This window comes from Ochotona princeps, chromosome 13 (assembly GCF_030435755.1).
Source record: "Ochotona princeps isolate mOchPri1 chromosome 13, mOchPri1.hap1, whole genome shotgun sequence".
In the NCBI taxonomy this organism is placed as follows: domain Eukaryota; kingdom Metazoa; phylum Chordata; class Mammalia; order Lagomorpha; family Ochotonidae; genus Ochotona; species Ochotona princeps.
In genome coordinates this window covers 64965247-64992941 of record NC_080844.1, presented here as the reverse complement: position 1 = coordinate 64992941, position 27695 = coordinate 64965247, and the positions used below count along the sequence as shown (strand labels likewise).

Here is a 27695-nt window from a genome sequence, read left to right as displayed (position 1 = left end):
GACCGAAAAGCTGCCAGGATAGAGGCTAAATGTGGTCTCCCACGTGGGCGGCAGGGCCCAGCGAGCTGAGCCCTCAGCGGCTGCCCCCACTGCAGTTGCTAGCCAAAGGTCGGTGTTGGGTGCCGAGCTGGGCTGATGCGGGTGCAGGGATCCCAGCTGGTGGCTTCACCGCAAAAGACAGGCAGCTTAAAAGAGTATTTTTAAGTGTCAGAATCATGAAAACAAGAAAATAGCAGAGAGCAGTCTCTGCCCGCTTTACTGCAGCGCTGAGATGCCGGTGTGTCGACCACGGAGTGTCTGGAAGGACAATGAGGCGTGTGCGCTTGGTGCAGCGGGGTTAGCTGCCCCTTGGCGTCTGCACTGCGTATCAGCCTCACTTCCGATCCAGCTTTTTGCTCATGCTCAGACAGGGAGCCACCCACACTGGACACCGGAGGGAGCGCCTTGCTCCTGGCCGAGGCCTAATCCTGTGGGTCTCTGGGAAGTGAACTAGTGGATGGAAGAGCTCTCTGTTTCTCTCTCTGCCACTCTGCCTTTCAAGTAAATAAAACTTTAAAAGAGTGGGCTGTCACTGATGTGGGAAGTTTTAGGTTTACTTGCCATTGGTAACAGGTATGTGAAATTGCATCAAGTTGAAAATACGGAAGGATAAATACATAAAGGCAAAAATGGTACATTTCGCAGGAGGAAGAATGCTTTGGACCAAAAGCAGTGAATTTGTGAATGAATTATATTTGACTTCTCTAACAAGTTTTTTCATCCGTTCTTCCTCTTATTTAAAGATGTGCACTCTCTCTTGCTTTACATATATGTCTCTCCCTCCCTCTCTGTTACTCTGCTTTTGAAATAAATAAATCTTCAAAATGAAAGGAGAGAGGCAGGCCACAGCACAGGTGTTTCTCTCCTGCTTGCCTTATGCAGTGTTGTCGCAGTGTTGTCTCAACTTTCATTTAACTCAGACTTTTTATTTGAAGTTGTGTGTGTTGCCCTTCTTTCTCATGGAGGATGTTTGTTGTTCGCTGTTGCAGGACATTGAAAAAGCCTATGAAATCGTCTGTGAGCAAGGTGCTCACCTGAGCCCGGATCTCGGAGAGCTGCTGGTGGTTCCCCTGTACCCAAGAGAGAAATGCGCGCCGTTCAAGCCGACCGCCGAGGCGGAGAGGCCGGGCCAGGCCTCGCAGCGGCAAGTGGTGCTCACCACCAGCCCCGGCGAGTCCTTGGTCTGGAGCAACACTGTCAGATTTGTTATTGATGTGGGTGTGGAAAGAAGGAAGGTAGGTACTGCTGTACCACCCCAGCAGGCTGTGGGCGAGAGCCGAGCACCCGTTGCTGGGGGCCGTACCCTTTGATGGGCTCGAAGAGGAAGGTGGTATTTGTGCCCTGAGGTCACACGTGTGAGGAAGAACTGGTGCAGCCAGGGAGGAGTGCCGCCCCGTTCCTGGTTCCTGGGCCCCGGTGAAACCAACTGGCACTGCAGGGGCGCGCGCTCAGCCTGACAGCCACGTCCAGAGGCCATGTTCCTGCCTGTCGCTCTGGTGTCTTCAGGTTAGGGACCAGCAAAACAGATTTTGTGACTCCTGAAAGAATTCTGGGCACATCTGACAGACATTTTTGGTAGCCCCTTAATTAAAATTTTGTCCCTTCTTGTAGTCTTATGACTAAAATGAGTTTTAAAATCAGTGACTTTAATTTTAGCAAATTTAAGCTTTTAACTGATGTGAGAAAATTTTTACCCCTTGATCTTATTCATGCATTTTTTATTACTATTAAATAAGTTACAAAAGAAGAAGAAGGGGCCAGTCCTGAGGAGCCTGCGGAAGCCATGGCTTTACGCATTGGTTATCCATCCAGTTACTGTCGTCAGATGTCGAGTGACTTTTATCCCTACAGGAAACTGTGAGCCTCCTGAGTGGCCAGCTCGCTGACCAGGACAGAGCAGTCCCTGTGGCCATGAAGGCTGCCTTGGAAGCAGTTAGGGTTGGTGCTCATGGTTCCCTCCACAGTCAGGGTGCCCAGAGCCTCACCTGCCGCTCAGCCATGGTGGGTCGCGGCTGCTCTCTTCCCATGGCCACGATGCCTGAAACAGCAGGTCACTGAGGCCCCAGTGGATGTGCACGACACGTTGGAGGCTCCAGCATTGCACTGAGAGTCATGTCAGCCACATGGCACTGCCCAGTGCGTGCCTGGGGCGTGACAGCAGCAGGGACTGTGTTCCCCTCCTCCGGCAGAACACCTGCTGTGTCTGTCCCAGCCATGCAGACCCTTGGTGATTGCCATGTGCCACTGAGCGGGAAGGGGCTCGCAGCCGGCCCACTGGGCCCGGGGTTGCTGATGCGGACACACTGTCTCCACTTGCAGGTGTATAACCCGAGAATCCGAGCCACCTCCCTCGTCACACAGCCCATCAGTCAGAGCCAGGCAGAGATCCGGAAGCAGATTCTGGGCTCGTCCTCCTCAGGTAGCTCTCAGGACGCTGAACGCCCGTGTTGTTCCGTGAGCTTAGGCCAGAGGCAGGGGGGTGTGACACCTGAGCCCTGCTCCTGGTTTCTTTCAGGTAAGCTCTTCTGTCTGTATGCTGAGGAGTTCGCCTCCAAGGACATGAGGCCCCTGAAGCCAGCGGAAATGCAGGAAGCCAACCTGACAAGCATGGTGCTATTCATGAAGAGGATAGATATCGCAGGCCTGGGCCATGGCAACTTCCTCAACAGGCCAGGTATGCCACACGTGTGGGGGTGCCACCTGACCAGCCCCGTGAACAGACCAGGTATGCCACAAGTGGGGGTACCACCTGACCAGCCCCGTGAACAGGCCAGGTATGCCACACGTGTGGGGGTGCCACCTGACCAGCCCCGTGAACAGGCCAGGTATGCTGCACGTGTGGGGGTGCCACCTGACCAGCCCCGTGAACAGACCAGGTATGCCGCACGTGTGGGGGTACCACCTGACCAGCCCCGTGAACAGACCAGGTATGCCGCGTGTGTGGGAGTGCCACCTGACCCGCCCCATGGACAGGCCAGGTGGCGTCACACTGCCTGCTCTGGGGTCCTTTGGTCACACGCTGCCAGTAAGAATTCCAGGCACGTAGGAAGACAGGCTAGTTTAGATCTGTTCTTTCCCTAGTGTCTCAGCGGTGGGTGGAATTTGAATCAGCCATTTCTAGCAAGAGGGTCACATAAAGATGCTTGAGATCTAAACGGGAGAGACAGGCAGCCTGTCGCCGGAGCAGGGCTGCTGCAGACAGCTGGAGGCCCAGCACTGACAGCCTGAGGGCCAGCGCCATCTCCTGCCACCTAGGACACTGAGCACCATCACGCCTTGGCCACAGTGTCTCCGGGACACTGGTGGTCCTTGCCCCACAGCCTCTCCAGGGAGTTTCAGTCTGAATACCCCAGTGAGCGCCATGAAAGAGGAGTTACTTGTACAAACCTGACAGTGTTCCATTTTCCGCTGGCTTGGTTTCATCATAAATGAACCAGCTGCGGAAACTGTCCCAGAAGCTTCCCCCTAGAGAAACAGATTTCATCTGTGACAACTGCTGCGCCACTCTCACCCGTGGCCTATTTCTTGCTGGATCACCAACAGCCAACAGCTCAGGCATCTTCCTGCTCAGGACGGGGCAGGGGAAGAGAGGCAGGGACAGTGTGGGCGATTTCCAGCAGCAGAGCCGAGCGGCGCGGTGCAGTGGGAGGATTCCCTGCTTGCTATGCCACCCCCCTGGTCTCAGAGCTGGGAACTGAGGACAGAGGGCATTTTGTCTCCCACCAGTACCCATACAACCGTTTTCTGCTGTGCTCAGGGAAACCCTAACTGTGGGTTAACTCTGACTCACAGTTTTGGAAGCAAAGAGCGTGTGATGCTAGCAGCTGCTGCCAGCGCAGCAAAGCGGCCACCCTTTTCAGGGGCTGTGAGCCATGTGCAAATGAATGTGGCATGACCAAGCTACAGGCTGGTAACAGGCCACTCGACAGGGACTTGCTCTTCAAGTCAGCTTCCCTTTTGCTTCCCTGACATTCTGTCTCAAGCGGCATCTGGGTCAGAACTTAGGACTAACTAACCACTTCAGTGGGCACAGTACCCCAGCACTGCCGTTGTTATCCTGGGAAGGCCATGGCACCTAAATGGAAATTGGGTGGAACCAGCTGGTATGGGCCAGACTACACCAGCTGCCGTCTTTGTGTCTGGACTTGAACTCAGAACTCATTTTGCTGGTTGCCGGACCACTGGTTTCGGCATGCTCTGTGATTCCTTGGCTTGTGAAAAAAGGAATGAATCCACAACAGACTGCCAGGAGTGGCACCTAAGGCAAGACGGAGGACTCGAGAAGGCAGGACAGTGCAGCTGGGTCTGCACAGGCCAGCATTGGCCCTAGGAGGAGAGGGCTCCCAGAGCCTGCGGGGGCTCTCTCTGGTGCAGGCACAGAGCCTGCTGGGTCTGCACAGGCCAGCGTTGGCCCTAGGAGGAGAGGGCTCCCAGAGCCTGCGGGGGCTCTCTCTGGTGCAGGCACAGAGCCTGCTGGGTCTGCACAGGCCAGTGTTGGCCCTAGGAGGAGAGGGCTCCCAGGGCCTGCGGGGGCTCTCTCTGGTGCAGGCACAGAGCCTGCTGGGTCTGCACAGGCCAGCGTTGGCCCTAGGAGGAGAGGGCTCCCAGGGCCTGCGGGGGCTCTCTCTGGTGCAGGCACAGAGCCTGCTGGGTCTGCACGGGCCAGCGTTGGCCCTAGGAGGAGAGGGCTCCCAGGGCCTGCGGGGGCTCTCTCTGGTGCAGGCACAGAACCTGCTGGGTCTGCATGGACCAGCGTTGGCCCTAGGAGGAGAGGGCTCCCAGGGCCTGCGGGGGCTCTCTCTGGTGCAGGCACAGAGCCTGCTGGGTCTGCATGGGCCAGCGTTGGCCCTAGGAGGAGAGGGCTCCCAGGGCCTGCGGGAGCTCTCTCTAGTGCAGGTGCAGAGCCTGCTGGGATGGTTTCTGCAAGCTGAACTCCTAAATTGTGAGCAAACAGACCAGGGATGTGTGTGCACATGCTTATCAGTCACTGAGAACCAAGGCTTTGCTTCAGAACTCACAAGAAGGACCTCAAAGTTCAGTCTGCTCAGAGAAGGAGAGAGAAGCAGGCTGGCCGTGCAGTCACCCTGTGACTTGCCCACAACTTGGCTGCATGCCCTACTGGCTGCAGGCCTTTCAGCCAGCTCACACTCAGCCAGCCAGGGAGACACCATTTGAAGGTTGCATGGACGGGAACCCTGGCCTCGGGGCCACGTGAGGTGCTGACAGCACCTGCCACTTTCATGCAGGTCGCTGGGGCCGGCATTGGGCGTGCGACACCACCAGGGACATCCACAGTGCCTCCAAAGCCTGTGTCAGTCCTGGCTGTCCAACCAATTCCAACTCCCTGCTAGGAAAAAATTGACTCTTGGTGTGAAACATCAGTTTCCGGCAGAGGTGACAGATTCTGGCCGTGACACTTGGGCTGCTGCCACCCGTGTGGGAAACTGGAATGTGTTCCCTACTCCTGCCCTCAGCCTGGCCCAGCCCTGGCTGTTGCAACCATTTAGGGAGTAAACCAACAGATGGAGGACTCTCTTCTCTCAAGTACACGAAGCTAAATGAGCCCATTGTTTCAGTGTGCCTGTTGATCAAGGTTAGGATGCAAACTGGTGTCGGCCTGCTGCAGCAGCAGGTCTGAGTCCAGGTCCTCATTTCGCAGGTGAAGCAGCTGGCTGACCCTGCCCCTTCTCAGCTGTGAAATCAGGTTAGAGTGCCTGCCCTCCTGCATCACGCTAGGCTAGTACGAGGTGCGCTGAGACAGTCACAGGAAAGCCCTGTAAGGGCAAGGAGTTGGGCAGATGCCCAGGGGCATGCACCTGACCTTCGAGATGAAGGAGATGGCAGCTGGCCCTTCCCCTCTTCCTCGCCTCCTTCAGAAGCTCGTATTCCCTAGGCTCAGGACTCCTCAGCATGGGTGTCCTCGAAACCAGGGCCGGCTCTTCTCATTTCTTCTCTCCATGGGCTCTTCACTTGTGGGTACACAACGCCCTCCCACTGTTTGCTTCAGTCTATCTCTGGGCACGATGTGGGCATCATTAGGAAGGTGCCTGGCAGATGCGCAGGGCTCTGCTAGGGCTCTGCTTGCTGCCACTGATAGGGCTGGTCAGCCCCAAGTCAGGAGCACGGAACGCCTTCCAGGTCTCCCGTATGTGTGCAGGGACCCAACGGCCCGAGCCCTCATCTGCTGCCTCTCAGGGTGTGCGTAGGCAGGAAGCTGGAACCAGGAGCAGAGCCCTGGCAGGTGTTTTAAGGATACAGGAAACAGGCCCTGTGAGACTGTCCCGAGAATCCTGGTCTGACCACCTCTTGCTCAGAGCTGGCATCTGGGTGGGCCCCTCTTCTGCAGGATTCTTAGGCTTGTTGCAAACAAACCACCTCTCTGCCTGTGAGCAGCCTCTCTGCTGAGGACAGCTTGGCAGCTGGGGTTCCTTGGAAGCAAGTGCACAGAACTGTGAAGGAGCCCATACGTGACTGAGCAGTGACGAGGGGGAAGTGTGTGACCTTGCAGCCAGCTGGTCCTCAGGGAACACCGCTGCTGCTGGTGGAAAGCTTCATAAAAATGATGTTTTCTTCCTCTTGAGACTGCCTTCAGAATGCAGCAGTCAGGTGACACAATCCCAGGAAACACTTGTGTGCCATTTGTTTATCACGGCTCCCACTTCCACGGCTCTTCCATGAGGAACTCGCATTCAGGCCTCTGCCTTGCGGAGGTGATGCTGCGGTACCACTGGGGAGGGATGTTCCGAGGCAGAGCGGACAGTAGCCAGTCCTCCTGGTTATTTGTTACTGCTCCATCACTGTGGTCTGCAGTCATTCTGGTACAATAGACCCAAGAGCACCCTCACTGTGCTCTTGTTAGAGCCAGGAGCAGATCATGAAGTCATTCCTATTGCCACTTCTGTGTGCAGCCAGCAGCTCAACCCCAGGGCCTGACAAATGCGCACTCAGTGCCCTTTGGGGACAGAGCCTAGGCCTCGAGCCAGATGCTCACTGGGGCAGTTAGCAGAGATCCTGTCACTTGCAATGCAGTAGCTTTGTTGATCCGATGATGACGTGTGGCTGTGTTGCTTGGACTTGCTCCCGCGCTGCTGCAGTGTTCCTGCCCCAGATCAGCCCTGCCCTCCCGGCCATGGCTCACTGGGGAGTGCTGCAGTTTCCTTCTCAGGAGAACCCTGTATTCCCTTCCCAGGATGGTGCCTTCTCAAATTCCATTTTGCCAGTTTGGGTAGATCTTGGTCCCTAAGAACAAGAGGAGCACCAGTGCTCCATGCCAGCACCTTTGCCGCTCCGTGCCAGACAAGTCAAAGGGCAGCCTTGGGGAGGTGGGTGTTAGACTAGCCCTTTAGCTAGTGGCTAAGATACGCATCCCCACCTTGCAGTTCCTGGGCTCATTGCCTGCCTGGGGCCCCCGACTCCAGCTTCCTGCTTATGCAGACCTGGGAGGCAGGTGTCACAGCCGAGTTCCTGGCTTGAGCTGGGCTCTTCCCCGGGACCACTGCAGACATCTGTGGAGAGTGAACTACATGGTGTCTTTCTCTGCCTCTCAAAGGACATTAAAAGGGTGGGGGCCAGGAGCACCTTGGAAAGGTTGGATCTGTTCAATTTTAGAATGTGGGGAAAATCAGACACAGTTGGGACACCCAGAGTCTAGAGCAGTCTTCTGGGCTTTGGGCGGCTACGGAGGCTCCTGCAGATTTCCCTGGGGTGAGTTCTTCCTGCCCTGCGATCCTGACCCTGGCTGGGTTTGGAATGGGAGAGGCAGAGCAGAGCACAGCAGCCTGGTGGGGCATCGGGCGACATCAGAGTTTGTGACGGAGCTGTTGAGGTCCTCGGTCTGCCTGAAATTTTGACAAATAGCTTAGTGGCCAACGTTTGGACAGCAAATAAGATGTTACTATCTAAGACTTTAAACTACCAGGTGCAGACTGGCGACATTGCCTCTCAGGTCCGGTGGCTCATCTCCCACCCACCTTGTGCTTGCTGGAATGGAGGCGGATGAAAGCAGTGTGGTGGGTTCGTAAATCCTGCAGCTCTGGGCAGAGCAGGCAGCACTGTACCTCCCATGTCCACTGCTCCGTGCAGTCCCTGCTGCTGCCCAACAAGCCAGCAAAAATCCCGATAGTCATCAGACATAGCCTCGAGTGGGTGGCTTTGAAGCCTTAGACTGTTTAGGAAAAGAAGCACGCATAGTAAGTTCCGCCCCAGTAATTTAGGAATGCAAAGGAGAAAGGGATGGCTCAAACCAGTCTTGCGCACTGGCAGGCCACTCTTGGCCACTCTTTCCTATCTGTCATCAATCAGTATCGTCATACATGTGTTTCCCTGCATTTCATGCCAGAGGCAGCACATTGCTACTGGTGGCACTGAACACTCCCGCGTTCCTGTCAGTGACTCGGGCATTGTCCTGGGAGGCTCTGTGGCCCTCTGTAAGCTGGCACTGGAATGTGTCGTACCCTACGCACTGCACAGCAGGAGATCTTCCATCGGGCTGGTGGGAGCAGGTGCCACCCTATGGCTGCAAGGGCACTGTGCCCCTGGGGCGGCTCCTTGGGTAATGCAGCAGCCAGTACACCATTGTCTGGACACTGTGCTCCCCCAGAGGCCCCTCCCTGTGCAGCTCCCAGGCCAGTGGGCTGTGAGCAGTGCCCTCAGAAAGCCAGCTCACCTGCTTCCTCAGGCTCCTCTGCACCCCAGCCTGGGGAGTCGTCCCTCACCTGCTTAGTTCCTCTCTCAGCAGTCACTGCCTGTCTTTGCCTCCTGAAGAGCCAAGTCCCTGTTCCTGGGGCTGGGCTGACACTGGCTGCTTCTTTCCTAGCCCCAGAAAGCTTGATGCAAGCTCTGGAAGACTTGGACTACCTGGCAGCGCTGGACAACGATGGCAATCTGTCTGAATTTGGAATCATTATGTCGGAGTTTCCTCTGGACCCGCAGCTCTCCAGGTCCATCCTGGCATCGTGTGAATTTGATTGTGTAGATGAAATGCTAACAATTGCTGCCATGGTAACAGGTAAGCCTTAATGACTCCTTGTAAAATTATATTTCAAGGGTCATCCAACAGAGACACTGGTCAGTTTACTTAAGCTTCTGAAGTGTTTGTTTTGTGGATTCAAAGGGGAAAATGCTAGAACCATAGGCCGTCTGCCTATGATGCTGGCATCCTGTGTGGGTGCCAGTGTGGGTCCACTCACAGCCTGAGGAAGCACTGGAGGATGGCTCAGGTCCTTTGACCTCTGCACCCACGTGGGAGACCCAGAAGCAGCTCCTGGCTCCTGGCTCAGCCACTTAGGAAGTAAACCAGAGGATGCCATCTCTTGGCTGTCCTATTCAAATGAAAGTAAAGCTTTCAAAAAAAATCTTTCATAAAAATTTGATTTAATAGGCAGAGTTACAGAGGCAGATCTTCCATCCACTGGCTTCCCCCCAAGACGGCCGGGCTGGGCACAGCAGCAGTTTAACTTGTCAGCCCCAAGAATGATCTTAAATGGGAAAAAAAAAATAGGCTTGTGGTGGTCTAACAGCTAAAGTCCTTGTGCCTTAACACAACAGGATCCCATTTGGGCGCCGGTTCCAATCCTGACGGCCCTGCTTCCCATCCAGCTCCCTGCTTGTGGCCTGGGAAAGCAGTCAAGGACGTCTCAAAGCCTTGGGACCCTGCAACCACGTGGGAGACCCGAAAGAGGCTCTGGGCTCAGTTCTGATCCATGTGGCCACTTGGGTAGTGGATCAATGGACAGAAGATCTTTCTATCTCCTCCTCTCTGTGTGTCTTTGCAATAAAAATATTTAAAAAAAAATGCAGAGTTTCAGGGGGAGAGAGAGAGGGAGGAGAGAAAGCCAGAAGCATGGAGCTCATCTGGGTCTCCCACGTGGGCAGCAGGGACCCAGTCCCTTGGGCCACCCTCCACTGCCCTCCCAGGCACATTAGCAGGAAGGTGGACCAGAAGTGGACTAGCTGAGACATGAACCAGAACTCTGACGGGAGATGCCAGCATTGCAGGCAGCAGCTGAGCTTGTTGCACCGTGACATCGGTTACCCACTCCAGTGACTTTCTTAACCAGATTTGCAAAAACTTACCAAGTTTGCTTTTATTGAAGAAATCCATGCAAACCAAAATAAAGTGTGGATACAGGGTTTTGGTCCAAATAATGACACATGGTTTTTATTATTATTTCTTATGGCTTCATTCATCCAGGTTTTCATTTCCTCTTTCACTGCAGCACAGACCACACTGTCCTGATGCCCCCCGAGTCTGGGCCAGTGGGCACCCCAGGGCCTCCCTGCTCCAACTTGCATGCAACTGCAGTTTTCCTGGGCAAACCTTGGAAGGGGGGACAATCAGGACATGTACTGTAGGCTTACCTGATGTCCCAGGAAACAGGAATAGTGGTTTATTTGGACGGCAGCACCCCTCCCGGGCATGTCGTGTCTCCGTCACTGCTGAGCACGTGACCTTTCGTGTTTTAAAGCCCCGAACTGCTTCTTGCACGTGCCCCACGGAGCCGAGGAGGCCGCCCTGATGTGCTGGAGGACGTTCTTACATCCCGAAGGAGATCACTTCACCCTCATCAACATCTACAAGGCCTTCCAGGACACGGCCCTCTACTCTGCCAGTGACCGTGAGTAGATGCCTGGGACGCCCGGGCTCTCTGCTCGGCTCCCCCTGGTACACAGCTGAGGCCGAGTGCTTCTGAGCTGCTGCTCGCCCGATGCCAGCTCCAGGGGCCCCTTGCTGCAGCCTTGCTCTCCACCCGCAAGACGGAGTGAGCCGGGGCACAGACAGATGCCAGCTCAGCAGCCCAGTGCCGCCGGCGAGAGCCAACCCACGTGCTTTCCATACCTGTGGAGCGTGGGATGCCCAGGAACCGGAAGCCCCTGCATGAGCAGTGCTGGCTGCTCCCTGACAGGGCAGCTAGGGAGCCCCCACGTCCAACCAGAGTTTTCCTCAGCTGTGCTTTCCCGGAAGCAGCTTGGACCTGGTTGGCTCTGGCAGTTGGAGTGAAAAATACATTGATCCTGCAAAGAGCAGGGTGTGTCCTGTGCTTGTACAGTTTGGGGGAGGGGAGTGTGTGTGAATGCTGCTAGGAAGTCTATGGGGAACTTGGTGGTGTCGCTGAGAGCAAGCAAGCTCCTGGTGCTGCACATCAGGCTGAGGGCCAGGCTGGGGCATTCCCAGGGCAAGGCGGAATATTTACCAAAGTTACAGCTAGGATAGGTGAGCTAAACTAACGGAACTCCCACACCAGGCTACTAATGAACTTTTTCTTAGAGCTGAAGAAAATAAAAACATTTTCATGCACTCATGCACCAAAGGATTTAGACAGCAAATCTGTTCATTAGTGCTGCCCCATGAGACCAAGGCCTAGTAGCCACCAGCAAAGGCAGGTGCACGGTCCTTGTCTGCAGCCCCAAGGGCACCGTCCCTGGTCGGCTGGGCTTGCAGACCTCCCCGGCCAGCATAGGCATAGCCTGAGCCCATCTCCCGCAGCCACTGCACATCCCTGTCCTGCCTGCCTCCCCCCACCTCCCGCCCCCATTGTAACCCCATCTCTGAGCAGAGCCGATTCTTCCCCCAGACTGCGTGGAGAAGTGGTGTCAGGATCGCTTCCTCAACTGTGCTGCTCTGAGAATGGCAGACGTCATCCGGGCCGAGCTCCTGGAGATCATCAGGCGCATCGAGCTGCCCTACGCAGAGCCTGCCTTCGGCTCCGTGGAGAACAGCCTGAACATCAAGAAAGCGCTGCTGTCTGGCTACTTCATGCAGGTGAGAACCTCGTGTCGCCAGAACCTCCGGCCAGCCACCTCTCCCTTGGAACGGGGGCCTTATCGATATGAAAAGAACTGTCAGGTCAGTTCAACTCAGGCCAGCGGTTCCATCAGGCAGTCCCAGAAGCAGAGCAGGTTGAGTCCGAGCAGCCGCGTGATCAGCACGGCCACAGAAATGGAGGTGAGCCACACAGGACCCAAGCTCGGTCACTGAGACGAAGCTGTCTGCTGGGCTCAGTGCAGGTGCTGTCCAAATCTGTGGTATCCTGCAGAACAGTACTTACACCACCCAAGTAAAACGGAAATCCATGTTGCCAAGGACCCGGTGTCTAACTGTGCTTCATTTGAAAGGAGCGAGGGCCAAGCCAGAACATTCACTTTCTCACTACAGATCTTCAGCCCCTCGCCTCACCTGTGTGCAGGTGAGCTGTTGAATGGGTGACGAGAATGCCGGAGAGCGAAGCCCCTCATTTCTCCGTCGTGAGCACTAATGAACGGTCGTCCCCAAGCACAGGTGCTCTTTGCACCGCAGCAGGAGTGCTGTGGTGGTCCCCATGGACCCCAAGGCTCCCTAGTGGAGAGGGTGTCCTCAGGGAAGACGTAAAGTCCTAAAACAGACTGAGGTTTGAACCAGCTGCCCATCAGGGTAAAGCACTCAGAGCCCAGCAACTGGCAGGTGCCACGCGAAGACTCAAGGCTAAAACCTGAGCCTCAGGCCGCACTGGCCGAGCACTGCCTCAAGGGTGTGTAGCGTATATCCTCCATCTGAACACAGGAAGCTATTCTGTATTAAAGCTTGGAGCGTTTTCCCAACATTATTTTTATTTCATCTCCACATGGCTTTTGCCTTTCAGATCGCCCGGGACGTTGACGGCTCAGGGAACTACTTGATGCTCACACACAAGCAGGTGGCTCAGCTGCACCCCCTGTCCGGCTACTCCATCACGAAGCAGATGCCCGAGTGGGTCCTGTTTCACAAGTTCAGCATAGCCGAGAACAACTACATCCGCGTCACCTCCGAGATCTCCCCGCAGCTGTGAGTCCGGGCAACGAGCAGCGGGCTGCGTGGGGTTAATACAAATGTGGAGTTCACTCCACTGCATTTGTAAAGTTTATACATAAATGTTGAGTTCCCACTGTGCGCTAGATTCCAAGATGATAGCTAAGAAACATCTTCCTCTGAGATTACACAGCAGAGAAGACAGTGTAGGTTGTCTGAAAAAGCACAGTGTACCTAACACAACATCGCACTGACCTGGAGGACCAGAGTGGAGCTGCAGGGGTGGGGCAGGGCCAGGGATGTGAGGGAGAAGCAGGGCTCCGTGGGCAGGACAGGTTTCCACCCGCCCCCAGGGTCAGCAGCCCAACACCAGGGGAGGCAGTGCGGCCTAGACACCAAAGGGCTGGCTGCACGGCCAGCAGGAAGCAGTTCTCCATGCAGATCCTCCAGGCACTGGGCAGGGCTGCTGTGCGTGCTGTCCCTCACCCCACCGCCTGTTTTTATTTTAAACAGATTTATGCAGCTGGCACCACAGTACTACTTCAGTAATCTGCCTCCCAGTGAGAGTAAGGACATCTTGCGGCAGGTCACAGATCCCCTGTCCCCAATGCCAGCCATGAAGGAAGGGGAGAAGTGCCCCGAGGCTGTGGAACAGAGATGTGCCATCCAGTGACTGCCAGCAGGTACAGGAGCACAGCGGAGCCCTCCCCACAGCTGGCACGCCAGGGACATGCACTCACCCGAGTCCCACCCTGCGGGACAGTCTGGAGGAAGTAAGACTTGCTATAGTAAAATAAAGAGGAGTTTTATTGAATTCTTTAAAATTACTATCCCATGCTTTTCTTCTTATTGGAAGTTTTTAATCACCCATCCACAATCTGTCTGAAATTTTAAAAAAGGCTATTTTGTAAATGTGTCACAGACACATGGAGTAGAACCCTACATTTGTAGAGGACTCTAAATAAAGTCATGAGCTTTTCAGTAAACTTGCACTGACTTTTCTGATAATTTTGACAAGGACGAGCTCAACCCGGCCCATGCAAACGGGCTAGACAGACAAGTGTTCTTTCAGCTTGTCCATGATCTCGTTCATCTTGTCCGCTGGAATCACCATCACAGTCCTCAGGGGCTTCATGGGAACATCATCGAAAGACCACCGGCCTCCCAGGCAAGTGTCGCTGTCCTCCTGCACGGAGTAGCTGAACTTGATGATCGCCTTCTAAACCAAACACATCACCGGGGTCAGAGAGCCAGGCCAAGAGCAGGCCCAGTCAGCCCCACGACAGCACTATGTTAGCATGTTAGCAGACTGACAGCAAAGGAGGCAAAGCTAAATGGGGCACTCAGGCAGACACACAGGCCCCTTAGCAGACGGGACCCTAAATGGGGCACTCAGGCAGACACACAGGCCCCTTAGCAGACGGGACCCTAAATGGGGCACTCAGGCAGACACACAGGCCACTCAGCAGACGGGACCCTAAATGGGGCACTCAGGCAGACACACAGGCCACTCAGCAGACGGGACCCTAAATGGGGCACTCAGGCCACTCAGCAGATGGGCCCTGCAGGAGGTGAGCAGCTTCCTGCTAGCATCCCACAGGGTCACGTGACAGACAGGAGACGCTAAAACTGACGACTAACAACAAGATGCAGCCTCGCAGTGCTGCTCTGTGTCACTCTCCCAGCTTTTCCCTGAACACACACTCCACAGGCATGAACTGGGCCCCTGGAGGTGCTGACACGCATGTGCTTAGTTATCTCGACCAGTTACTTCCCGGACACAAGGACACAGTGAAGCTCTAGGGCCTCCGTCTTCAGCGGAAGTCAGCAGGATGTACTGGCGTCCCATTCAGGGATACGCTGACAGGACGGTGTGTGAAGGAGGAGCCCCAGCATTTAGCCATGCGTCATGGTACATGACAAGGAAGGCAGGAACTAGCCCACCAGCAGGCCTGCACGCACACTCGGGGCCCAGCAGCTCCAACACTGACGGCTGCGTGAACTCACACCCCGCGTCCACACTACAGAGGGGCTGACGTCCACCGCAAAGCGCAGCGAGCACAGCCTGCCGCCTGTGTGTGAGCAGGTGACCGTCGCATCCTCCCCTGCAGCCTCGTGAGGCTGTATGCCAGGCACTGGGTTAGCTGCCAGCCACCAGGGACACAAAAAACAAAAGCTGTACTTGGAGATCAAGTGGGAGAACAACAAATCTTGATGATCTGAGAAAATTCTTCTTTAAATCTCAAACATGTCAAACAGTGTAGTCTTACCTCGTAGAAAAATTCTTCCTCTGCATTTGCAAACATTAACTCCTCTTTCTTTTGGTTGCTCCGTTTCTTTCTGGAATTGCCTTGTCCTGTTTCCACAAAAGTCTTACTAATCAGCAGGTAAAAGCAGCACTTCCCACATGGCTTCTTGGTCTTGTCCGCCTCTGCGAGTTCCTTCCTGCAAGACACGGAACGTTCCTTGGCTGAGTAAGGGGGAGCTGCACACACCACACCCCAAAGCCCTCAGCACGCCCTGGGAAACGAGGGGGCAGCTCAGGTGGCTCTGGTGGCCGGGCCTGCCGAGCGGGCCAGCAGCCTGGTCATGTGTGAAGCACTGGGGTTTGCTGGACTTCGGGCCACAGAGGGGTGTCCCATGAAGGGGTCACCGCTCCGCCTATGCAAGAGGTAAAATGTAAGAATCTGAATTTTTAAAGCAAGAACATTAACTGACCGACAAAGGCAGAGCCACAGCCAGGTGTGGCAGCAGCAAACGAGTCACTGATGACGATGGATCCAGCGAAGAAACTGCACAGAAATGCCCTGAGTGCACCACAGTCCATGCACTGGCAAGGACAGCTTCCTGCTGCTCATCAGAAAGGGACAGAGCCCTGCACGGCTGCTGCTGCTCAACAGAACATACCAGAATCCAAAGGGACTGGGAAAGAGCAGCCCACCGTGAGACCGAGGTGTGCTGTAGTTACTCAGGAAAACGAAACGAGGGGGAAGGGGAGCTAATGGCACAAGAGGGCACGAAGGGCGAGCAGGAGCCGTGAGCACAGGACAAGGGGCAAACCCCAGGTTCCCAGAGTGCGCTGCCATGGCCCAGCTGTCCAAGGGAAGCACACACAGGCGCCAGGAAATCAAAGAAGGAAAACTGTGCAGCCGGGGCTGGGTCTTAGGTGCCTCCCTTTGCTAGATTTCACAGCTCTTCCTGAAAATACTTTGGAAACTTATAACTTCTGTATTAACAACCATCCCAAAAACCAGCAGCAAGTATCAAGACTATGGTTTTGAGCCAGGTACAGTGTAAATGCTGCTAAAGTCCTCGCCTTGCATGTGCTGGGATCTCACATGGGCGCCAGTTCATATCCCAGCAGCTGTTTCCCATCCAGCTCCCTGCTTGTGGCCTGGGAAAGCCTTGGGACCCTGCACCTGTGTGGGAGACCCCAATGAGGCTCTGGGCTCCTGGCTTCGGACAGATTCAGCTCCGTCCCTTGCGGCCACTTGAGGAGTGAATCAGTGGATGAAAGATCTTTATCTCAGTCTCTCCTCTTCGTATATCTGACTTTCAAATAATAAATAAACCTTAAAAAAAAAAAAAAGACTATGGCTTCATTAAAATTTATAAATGGAATTTGGGAATCTTACTATTTTTGTAACTGTTGTCATGTGTTACACAAAAACCTATGAAGGCCAAATGTCAGTCGGGCGGCGCATCCACTGTTGGCCCAGCGTCCTGCCACTCCACACCACTCCAGTTCCTGGGTCCCTGCCCGCATCCGGGACCCAGGCTGAGCTCCAGGCATCTGGGAGGAAACAGGTGGAGGGAATGTCTCTGTTGCCTCACTTTCAAATAAAGTGGAAATAAAACTTTGAAAAAGAAACTTATCTATTTTACTACCATTTATCTTCACCAAAAAATGTAAACTTCAAAAAGCTGAATGTTACGGGTGTGTGCAGTTCCCAGGTGATTTCTTCCTCTGCTCTCGCCAGTCAGCCTCAGCCAAGGGCAGAACTCGGGTCAGAGGGGACGGCGGGGCCGAGGCATTTTCCGAAGTCTCTTACTGTAGCTGCTGGTGCATGGGCAAGGCGATCTGTGGGGGGACGTTGATGAACCTCTCGCTCAGCAGCAGGCCCACGGGCTTGCTGGGGTCCTTGAGCAGCTCATCCAGCTGGGCGACCACACTCCTGTCACAGTTCTTTTCACAGAGGCTTAGAACCAGCTCTTTGATTTGCTCGGCACACGGGGTACCCTGGGAAGCAGAGAGAACGCCTCCTGTGATCACAGGCTGCACCCACAGGACAGCCTGCATCTGCAGCCTCACTGACCCGCCTCAAGGCTCCTGTTTGTCTTCAGCGATGACTGTTTCCCACAGTAACCACAGGTTAGTGAGCACCCCGGGTCAGTGCTTAAGAGAGGGTTTCAATTAACAGAGCAGTGCAACAGCAATTCCAGCCCATCCCACACAGATGGAAGCAGATTAAAGCAGCCTGCATCTGACTCTGGGGAGGGTAAGCTGGTTTACTTTGTATTAGGAATCCTCAGTGAGCCAACAGAGCTGTGCCAGTGGCGGCCGCAGCCGAGGGGGCTCACGCAGGACCTGCGGCTCCCTGCCCACCACAAGCCTGGCAGGTGGCAGCTGACCGCAGCTGGGGACACTCCCCACAGTGGACCGTGAGATCTTCTAAGAGGACATATCCTCATAATTACCACTGTATGACACGAACACAACCTTCCTCATGCAGGAAATAAAAGTGGCTTTGGCCCAGGTAGAACCATCCCAATACCACTGGTGAAACTGACCTTTCTTTCCGTCAGATTCAAAAGGCTTATGAAGCCAAAAATTTCATCTTCATCCATATCGTCATCACTGTCTTCTGAAACGTCTGTTTGCTATTTGACGAAGAAAAAATATTTACATTTTATATTTCAATTTCAAATTCAGAAAGAATATGATATACAATGTCTTAGAATCTGACATACAATGATATACAATGTCTTATAATTTATTTCCTCACTTTCCAAAGGCAAGATGCTGTTTTCCTGCTGTCCTCCCAGCTGTCTACACTCAGCACCCGGGACCCTCCACCCTCCTCCCACCAGTGCTGCCTTGTACACTCCGGACAACCTCCCTTCTCTGTCTCTATACCTGACTCCTTAGCCACTCCCCTTGCCAAATTCTGTTTCACATGACTCCAAAGAAAAGAAAACTTCACAAAATAAGGCACTGAGATTTGTTTTCTAAGTGAATTTGCTGAGCCAACCTCTGTTTGCTTCTCCGCAGGCGACAAAACTGTCCTCTCAGAGCCAGACTCATGGCCCAGCAAGCTAAGCCTCCACCTGTGGTGCCGGCCTCCCTTCCCATCCAGCTTGTTGCTAGCACAGGAGCCTGGAAAAGCAGTGGAAGATGGCCCAAATAACTCGGGCCCTTGATTGACTTCCAGGCTTCTGACCGTAACTACCCTGGCAGGCCTTTAGGAAGTGAATCCGAGCATGGAATCGCTACCTCTCCCTCTTAGTAATTCTGCCCATCAAATTCAAGGAAAGTAAGGAAGGAAGAAAGAAAAAGTCACTCCTAAGGCCTTGCTGCCAGAGCACCTGCCAGCCTGGACCGTGACCATGCACACACCTACCACACAGGCAGGCAGGAAGACAACAAGAAGGCAAAACCAGGAAATGATGAATTAAGCCAGAGTTCGAGGTAGGCATTTGACAGTGGTTAAGGAACTGCATGGACTACGCGCCACCTACTGGAGGGAGTGCCTGGGTTCAGAGTCCAGCTTCCTGCCAACACACCCTGCAAGGCAGCAGGGATTGGTTCAACTAGTCAGGTTTCTGTCATCCATGTCTCCATGGAGTGAATTCCCAGGTCCTGGCCTTGGTCCGGCCCAGACCCAATAATGCAGGCATCTGGGGAGTGAACCAGCGGACAGGAGCTGTCTTCTGTCTCAAATGAGACAGTGCATAAAAGCCAGAGAGAGGCGGCAGGAGCCATGGAGAAGACAATTCCAGAATCCTGGCTTTGAAGACGGTGAGATCGCCGAAGGGGAGGAGGCAGGCAGGACAGACTGACACGAGCTTTTTCTTTTTTTTCTTTTTTTTTCTTTTTTGCCCCGAACAGGCTAGAGCAGGTGCAGGAATAAGAAAAAGACATCCAACCCACAGTGACAGCCACACACACTGACCACGGGCCAGACACTGCTCTTAGCACCTGGCCACTCACCGCTCCACCCACCCACCCTGTCAGCCAGGTGCTGGCATCACGGGCAGAAACGGGAAGATGCCAGGTGCTGGGGAGGCTGTATCAGCCACTGACGGCCCCGGGGGCGTGTCCTGTCCCCCATTCTCTCCAACAAGGTAACCCGGACACTCCTCCCATGTGGTGCTCCTAGAGAACTGTTTGCTCATCAAGTGAAGTGACAGTACCCCAACCCAAGCACTTCCGCCTCGTCCTTCTAGGTGGCTTGCCCTTGGACCCTGCCCCCTCAAGGCAGAGGAGCCCCAGAGGAGAAGAACCTAGGTTCAGAGTCCCAGAGAACCTTATAGGACAGCCGCACAACCTGCTAATCACATGAGTCGTTCCAGAAAGACTCCTCCGGCTCCAGAACTGGAGCACACCAGTCCTCCGCAGTGTGCCCAGAGCTCTGCCCGACACTGAGCTGGGAGCAGTGTGCTGGGCAGCAACTGGACAGGCCCCCGAGAGCAGCAAAGCCAAGACTCTAACTCTGACAGCGACGCCCTCCTGGGAACGCTCTCCAGTGCTTGTTCCCTTCCACCTCCTGCACGCCGGCCAACCTTCTGCACAGCTCTCACTCTGGCTCATCCAATTTCTGCTGTTGTTACCACGTGCCTGCCCCTTGCCCACCCTGGGCCCTCCCACTCACCTCCTTGCTGAAAACTCCCATCTCCAGCTGTTGCTCCGTGTCTGTCCTGCAACTCAAACTCAAAACGCACACACCTGCACGCCCCTCCTCGCCTCAGCTGCTCCGCCAAGACTGTGAGCAGCCAAGCCCTCTTCCTCTCACACCCATTCTCGCTGCCAGCGGCCTTCCCACCCAGCCCCGGCCACACGCCTTCCACCTGCAGCTCAACAGGACAGGACGCCAAGGTGACCAGAATCCACTCAAGTGTCCGGCTTACCTTGATGACGCTCCCAATGTGATTCTGCTGGATCAGCACACTGGCCAGCTCTGCGGTGTTCACAGGCGCCTTCAGGAAAAGCTGCAAGCAGAAAAACATTCTTTTCCATCAAAATCAAAGCATGACGTCCCATAAAACTTCTAACTCCCTGTTTCAAGAAAAATCAGGGATTTCAATGAGCTGATCAAGATGACTCAGCAGCAATGCCAAGGAGACAAAGAAAACCAGGAGATTGAGGGTTTGGAGGGGAGAGTCCATAAGTTCTATTTGCCAGACTGATTCATCAAGCCACATGGGAATCCTGAGACGGGCTGCCAGCGTAGACCATCACTGACTGCCACACACCAGTCCACACGAAAGCTATGGCTGGGGGCCTGTCTGGCAGGGCTAGGTGCCAGTACCTGACTGAGTGGTGGAACAGGGGATGGGTCACACTTGGCAGGGTCAAGACACTAACCAGCACGTGAGAGAACCAGATCCGGGGGTAGATTCTGTGGGAGAAGTGTGGGCCCAACCCTGTGGAAATACAAGTCCCCTGGGTAGCTCACACATTGGGGTGGTGATGGGCTGAGCTAGGGGTGACCATGGAACCCGCCATCACTTACAGGTAAAGGAACCGATAACAATCTAGGCAGGTCAAGGCAGCAGCACCCAAAAGTGCATCCTAAAACCGGATGTGGGGTGGGCCGAGCAGCAACTAGAAGGGGGCGGACCGGGCAGGGCCGAGCAAACCTTAACTCACAAGGAAGAACAGATATCAGGATGGAGCACAGGTTATGCCTTAAGTTAGGCTCTTACACTCACTAGTGTGCATGAGCCAGGAATACTAGGCCACAGCATCAAAGGCAAAGACTGAGACGGGTGAGGGGCTAAGCCAACTGGGTCAGAGCAACCACTGCAGGGCTGGGAATAGACCCGGTTGGGGAGCTGTGTAAGTACGCCCTTGCTAGGTTGGGGTTGCACCTGGAGTGCAGGGGCCGGAGTGGAGGCTGCATTCTGGTCTTGATATGGCTGCAGTATCCCCTGGCACAAGTGTGAACTGGGGCTGGGCGCACCTAACCGGGCTAGACTCCAGCACCATCTGGTGCTCTGGAGGACCTGGGTAGATGAAGGACAGACTAGGCTAGGTCTCTGCCCCTACTGAGCCATGTGTGAGCTGTGTCTGGGTATGGACGAGCCTTGGTTGGGCTGAAACATCCAACAGTAGGAATGGGAATGGGTTGAAACCCAGTAAGGAAAGGCCACTGTTCTTGCCAGGATAGGAGGTGGACTAAGTAGGGCTGGCTCATGGACCCACCGTTATGCGCAAGATCTGGCACAGGGAGAGGTTCTGAAGGATGAGCTTGGGAAACTCCTCTGTCGGGACAGCCCCTGCAGGTGAGCACCAAGAACCCTGATAGGGAGCAACCCAGACCAGGACAGAGAAAGATACCCACCGGCATACATTTGGCATCGGTCAGGGGCAGACCAGGCTGAACCCGTTCACTTCACCCGCTGACAAATTCGATCACCAGAACAGAGTACGGGTCAAGCCAGGTTCAGTTGCAACACATACCAGTGCACATTAGGGAAAACCAAGGTGAGGTGAGCCGTACCAGATGTGGCTGCAGTGCCCAACCAGCACATGTGAGAACCAGGGAGGGAGGGGGCAAAGCCGGTAGGGGGAATGTGGGCTCCCCTGCTGGACAGCCACTTCCACTGAGAGTACGCGTTGGATGGGGGCAGACCAGACCAGGCAGGGCTACAACACCCGTGGGCCTCATGTGAGCTAGATCAGGGAAAAGCCAGGCTGGGCTGACTGTTCTGACTGGTATAACCATAAATTAGAGTGGGTGAGGGTTGGTTGGGCTTTGTCGCAGCATCAGCTGGCACAGGCTGGCACTGGGGGCTAATTCTGTCAAGTTAAACCCCAGAACCACCTGGAGAGTACATATCCGGGAGTGAGAGTGGCCTAGAAGGGAGGCAGTGGGCACCTTCTTCTTGGGTTACCACTCCCACCAGACAGCACAAAAACCAGGACAGGGGCTGGGGTGGCTAGACAGAACAGCACCTGCTAGTATGTCTGTGGGCTGGATAGTAGGGTTGGTCGGCTTCAATGCCCATTAACATGTACGATAGCTAAATGGGATGTGGAACAGACTGAACATAGTGGCAAGCATGGGAACCAGGGTAGGGGACAGGCCTGGTGAGGGTTATGGGGAGTCGCCCCAACTAGGCTGCAGCTCCCACTGGTTTGCGTGAGGACCAAGTATGGAGTGGGCAGGATCGGGCTGGACTGCAACACCCAGTGGGTCGCATGGAAGACAGGGCTGGAAACAGAACTTACATAGCAATTGCAACAACCAGCATGCGCATAACCTGATTGGGGCGACGGACTGTGCCGGACCCTGTACTGGCAAGCACACACAACAATCAGGTCTGGGATCACATCAGACGAGGTTTCTTTGGAGATCCCTCCAACTGAACTGATCTCAGAACCTCAACCATGAAGAGACTATGTCAGTCAGTGGATTCTGAATAGATTTTATCATGCTTGGAACGGGAGACTGGCAGCAACTCAGAACTACTGAACTACCAAACTGCTTGAGCAGGACCCTCAGAGCACGCCCCACCTTGGGGACCTGGGAGGGTGGGAGGCTGGGTGGGGCTTCTCCTTTGGTTTCTCCCTTGACCCCAGATTAAAAAAAAAAAATTATATTAGTGTGGAAACAATGGTCTTACCAGTTTCCTATAACCCTTGACCCTTCGTACCCTAATCAACTATGTAAGATTATCAAAATAAAATATATATCAAGAAAAAAAAAGCAATATTTCAGGAAAGAGACAGTTCTGGCAGTGACACTGGAAGGACAGAAGGGGAGAGAAGGGAGGAGGGGCGGGGAGACGGACACACGGCCAGCATGACACAGGAGGGACAGAGGTCAGGCAGTGGAGGAAGCACAATGGGGGCAGAGGCAGGGGAGCACAGGACGGACTCTGCAATGGCAGACTGCAGGCAGCTGCAGGGGAACCAGAGAAAACACCAGATCCACTATCAGCACAGGGCCACAAGAATACATGCACCAGAGCCCAGCACAGTAGCCTGGTGGCTAGGGTCCTCGCCTTGCACATGTCAGGATCCCACATGGGCGCTGGTTCATGTCCCAGCTGACCTACTTCCCATCCAGCTCCCTGCTAGTGGCCTGGGAAAGCAGTAGAGGACGGCCCAAAGCCTTGGGACCCTGAGCCCACATGGGCTCCTGGCATCAGATTGGCTCAGTTCCAATCGTGGCCACTTATGGCGTGAGTCAATGTCAGGAGCCATGCACTATAGCCACACTGAAGCCATTTTGCATATAGACCTATGGGACAGTGGAAAACCCCCGGTTGGCTAGATGCTTGGGAAAGAAGTTATGAAGCTAATCACACGCTTAGCTTCAATTGTTTCTAGCAACTGTTTCAGAATGTGATTGATGCTGTGCTTACCAACATCTTGTCACTGATTACCTATGCTATTGTTGGTATGCTGGTTACTATTGTTGATATGGTGGCTGCTCAAGAATCGGTCTTGAGACCATGGCCTGCGTCCCAGTTTCTCCTTCCCTCCCTGAGCCTTAGTTACTGAAGAATATAAAAACCCTCAGTTGAAATCAATAAACGGACAGCTTGATCAGACCTACTGTCTTGCTGTCCATTCTTTGTGTCTCTTGTCCCTTCATTCTCTCCTAGGTGGCTGCGACCCCGTTGACTGTCCTGCTGGACGGGACAAGTCAACAGACGGAAGATCTTCCTCTCTGTCCTCCTCTCTGTATATCCAACTTTCAAACAGAAATTAAAAAATAATAAATAAAAATAATTAAATAAAAAGATTACAGAATAAAAAAATGCATTCCCCAGAGGAAGAGCTCCAGAGCGGAAACAGAGACAGAGGAGACAGTCTGGAAAAAAACCTGCTGGGCAAGGCACAAGCAGCAGACAGAGGCCACGTGCAGGCAGACGAGCCAGGCCGGCATGCCGAACGGCCTGGACACCCCTGACGGAGAGGTGCGTGCTTGGACAGTACCTGATGCAGCAACTTCTTAATCCCGTCATAGTCCATGTCTGAGATGCAGTAGGCTTCAAAGTCAACACTCACTTCCTGTGAACCACAGAGAACACGCCTCAGGCATTATGTCCTACTTTGAACTCTTCTTTTTCCTGCTTGTTCTTCCCAGCTTTTATTATTTCATCTACACAGATGTCAGAGAAGAGACCTGAAGAACTGCGCGTGTCTGGATTCCAAACAGGCCCGCGCTGCCAGGCCTGCCAGCGCCCAGAGCCTGACGCAGCCAGGGCAGGACTCTCGGAGCAAGCTTGTTCAGATGGCAAACAAGCGTGGTCCAGAAACAACCTGAACAGCAGCTACTGACCAGACTACAAAAGGGTGGGAAAGAACCTGCTACAGAAGCTTCTAGAACTGCCTCAAGTCTGGCTTGGCCAGAGGATCTGAGCTTCTGTTCCCTCACTCAGCAAACACACAGCCACCTGCCTGGTGCTGTCCGCACACAGCACACGGTCCAGTCAGGAAACGGGGTTAAGGGACACAAGATGCAGCAAGTTTAGCTACACTCACAGGTGCAGTGAAGCAAAGGAACAGGGTGCCTTCACACTGTCCTGAGCTGGCAGCCAGGTCCGAGTCAGGAAGGCTCCGGCACAGGGAGCAGCAGAGGGCCAGGGCAGCCCAAAGGCAGGAGGGACTACAGTGAGCATGAGGGAATAGAAGGTTCCACACTGGGTTCCCTCAACAAGCTCTGCAAAGCAGCAAAATCGAAGGGAAAACACCTGGAAATAAACTACATCACAACGTCTCAAACAAAACCTCAGGTGCTTTTCCATGTTGCACACGCCCACCGCCAAGAACCCCAACTCGATCCTGGTGAGGAACACCCCGAGTTCAGGCTTTTGGCTCTGAGCTGCAGGACCCCGGCCAGAAGGCAGACCCAGCGGGGCCTCGCCATGGTCTGTAGAAGCGTCCCCTGGGCTGGCCAACTTCCCAGGGCGTGGCTGTCTCAGACTTCAGCCACTCATACTCAGCCATACCACGTGCAAAACCCACAGGATCAAGTGGACACTCAGAACGGGATCAGACCAAATAACAAGCTGGTGCCATGCACATCTTAAATAGATCCCTCAGAAATATTCTTCGGGGGCTGGCACTGTGGCATACTGAGCTAAGCCTCCGCCTCTGATGCTGGCAGCCCATATGGGTGCCCACTGAGTCGCGGGTGCCCTACCGATCCAGCTCCCTGCTGGTGCTCCTGAGAAGGCAGCACAGGGTAGCCCTGGCGCATGGGCCCTGCACTCACGTGGGAGACCTGGGGTGGCTTGTGCCTCCTAGCTTCAACATGACCTGGCCTGGTCAGCTGTAGAGTAGGCCAGCTGGTAGAAGATTCTCTTTCCCTCTCTCTGTACTTCTGCCTATTTTCAAATCACAAAAATAAATCTTAAAAACAAATGAAAATACTTCAACTAATGCTCTCCTGGAGTTTTTTTTTCTTGGGGAAGCAGCCTTGGACCTCTTCCCCACTCTGCTATGGATTGCCCCAGCAGCAGCAGACCCCCAACGGACAAGCAGGCCGACTCGAGACCCCATCCCTGCATGTGGGCCTCCCTGGGCTGTCAGGCGAGCAGTGTTCTTTCAGAACGAGCACCGTCACTGTTGGCTCTAGAGCAGAAATACAGACAAGAACCAACAAAGGAATGAAGAGAGAAGGCACAAGAAGGACCCCTGGCTCCCCGACAGCTCACCGGGTGCAGCCCCCAGCGCCTGCCCTTCCCGCTGAGGCCACTCTCCAAGGCATTCCAGGCAGCACGGCAGCCCAAGCTGCAGGTCGGGGCCCAGCTGAGCACGTCTTTCCTTGCTCCAGCTTTCTGCTGAATTCCCTAACACTCAGCACTGCTACTTGTCCAGCCGCCCCACCCTGTCCCTTCCTTCTAGACTGCCCATCACCCGTGAGGCACAGTCCCAATTTCCATAACAATTCTCATGGATGCTACACCAAGGAAGTGAGCCGGGGACAAGTGACCGCGTCGGCAAATGAGGAAAGGGGAGGCCCCTGTGCGTCTTGGGACACACAGCCAGACAGGTGTGAGCGTCTGGGACACACAGCCAGACAGGTGTGAGCGTCTGGGACACACAGCCAGACAGGTGTGAGCGTCTGGGACACACAGCCAGACAGGTGTGAGCGTCTGGGACACACAGCCAGACAGGTGTGAGCGTCTTGGGACACACAGCCAGACAGGTGTGAGCGTCTGGGACACACAGCCAGACAGGTCTGAGCGTCTGGGACACACAGCCAGACAGGTGTGAGCGTCTGGGACACACAGCCAGGCAGGGTGAGCGTCTGGGACACACAGCCAGACAGGTGTGAGCGTCTGGGACACATAGCCAGGCAGGGTGAGCGTCTGGGACACATAGCCAGACAGGTGTGAGCGTCTGGGACACATAGCCAGACAGGTGTGAGCGTCTGGGACACAGAGCCAGACAGGTGTGAGCGTCTGGCACAGCAGTGTGCCTGGGTTCACGTCCAGCTTCCTGCTAACGTCCATCCCCTGGGAGACGGCAGGTAATGGCTCCAGTGCGAGGGTCCCTGCCCCCAAGGTGGAAAACCCAGATAGAGTTCCCGGCTCCTGACTCCGCCCTGGCTTAGCACCAGCTATTTGGGCAGATGAACAGGTGGACAGGCAACCTCTCTTTTATATTTAAGTCACACATATCAGGGAGTAAAATCTACAATGAGAAGGGTCGATGTTGTGTTGTAACAGACCAACCCTCTCCACTGCCTCAAGTCCCGGCTACTCCACTTTTGATCCAGCTCCCGGCTAATGTGCCTGGGAAGGGAGTGAAGGACGACCCAGGGGCTTGGGTCCCTGCAGCCACAAGCTGAGTTACGCTTTCCAAGAAAGTCTTCAATACACACACAAATATATTTTCTGTTTATAAGCTACCAAGACTTGTACACGAGCTGCTTGCAGTTCAAAGGCAGAGTTGGAAAGAGGGAGAGCTACACAGACACAGGGAGAGCGAGCTTCCAGGGCGGCTGGGCAAGGCAGAAGCCAGGAGCCCGTAGCTTCACCCAGACCTAAGCATGCTACGCCACGCTGGGCTTGCACCTGCTGCCCCTAGGGGACACTGGCGTTGCAGCGGCCACAGGCCAGCCTCTCCTCCACACTCACACACCTGCCCGGGTCCCATCACACACACCTCCTTCTCCCACTCCTGTTCCCCACGCGGCCATCAGTGACAGTCACGGCGGCCAACGCAAGAAGCGCTGGTTTCTGCGAGCCCAGACTAGCACGTATTTCCACTTTGTTCCAGGTGGGAAGTACTGCACGGCATTCCAGGCAAGCGGCCGAGGCACGGTGCGGGCTGCCTCGGGGAGCGGCCGCGTGGAGCAGCTGGAGCGGCCCCAGGACCGAGCTCGGCCTCGGCAGCCGCCCTGACACCCCGCAGGGACAGGGAACGCACCGCCCCAAGCGACAACCTGCACCTGGGGGCCATGTGCTTCTCACCTGGCCAATGGCCTCATCGTCTTCCTCCTCGTCTTCGTCACTGTCGTCATCGTCCTCCTCCTCCTCCTCCACTTCATCCTCCTCTTCTTCCTCGTCGCGCTGGGCCGGGCCGCCAGGGACCCCATTCCCCACGGCTCGCCGCTTGCACCTGGACGCCATGTTCGTCACTCCGCCGCCCCCCCCCGACACACACTGCGCCTGCGCATCTCTCCTGCAGCCGACTTCCGGACTAGCC

General features: G+C 54.8%; 2 protein-coding genes across 3 annotated transcripts in view; one reads left to right on the top strand and one right to left on the bottom strand.

The window, feature by feature from the left end:
* DHX32 (DEAH-box helicase 32 (putative)) overlaps nt 1–13791 on the top strand; it is a 35253-nt gene extending 21462 nt beyond the window's left edge. The window contains exons 4-11 of the mRNA XM_004580182.2: nt 1029–1274; nt 2359–2458; nt 2555–2713; nt 8855–9046; nt 10506–10655; nt 11613–11800; nt 12657–12838; nt 13316–13791. Coding sequence (XP_004580239.2) covers nt 1029–1274; nt 2359–2458; nt 2555–2713; nt 8855–9046; nt 10506–10655; nt 11613–11800; nt 12657–12838; nt 13316–13475 — 1377 coding nt within the window. The 3' untranslated portion in view covers nt 13476–13791. The remainder of the gene's footprint in view (nt 1–1028; nt 1275–2358; nt 2459–2554; nt 2714–8854; nt 9047–10505; nt 10656–11612; nt 11801–12656; nt 12839–13315) is intronic.
* Nucleotides 13756–27633, bottom strand: BCCIP (BRCA2 and CDKN1A interacting protein). Of its 2 annotated transcripts, none has more exons than XM_004579744.3 (7): nt 27461–27633; nt 23973–24047; nt 19931–20011; nt 17594–17683; nt 16855–17042; nt 15073–15247; nt 13756–14021 (listed from the first exon to the last, which is right to left on the bottom strand). In XM_004579744.3, the coding sequence occupies exons 1-7, from the start codon at nt 27617–27619 to the stop codon at nt 13851–13853; spliced, it is 939 nt and encodes a 312-aa protein (XP_004579801.2). In that variant the 5' UTR covers nt 27620–27633; the 3' UTR covers nt 13756–13850. The 2 variants fall into 2 exon arrangements, with proteins under 2 accessions (XP_004579801.2, XP_012780941.2); XM_012925487.2 differs by having other exon boundaries at nt 13756–14018.
* Nucleotides 27634–27695: the final 62 nt, after the last annotated feature.

Excerpts from the sequence above, each read along its gene's own strand:
- BCCIP (XM_004579744.3), bottom strand. The coding sequence starts at position 27,619 with ATGGCGTCCAGGTGCAAGCGGCGAGCCGTGGGGAATGGGGTCCCTGGC. Across the intron at positions 20,012-23,972 it reads TTAAGAAGTTGCTGCATCAG|CTTTTCCTGAAGGCGCCTGT; the intron begins GTACTGTCCAAG and ends TTCTGCTTGCAG. Across the intron at positions 15,248-16,854 it reads CCCATGCACCAGCAGCTACA|GAAGGAACTCGCAGAGGCGG; the intron begins GTAAGAGACTTC and ends CGTGTCTTGCAG.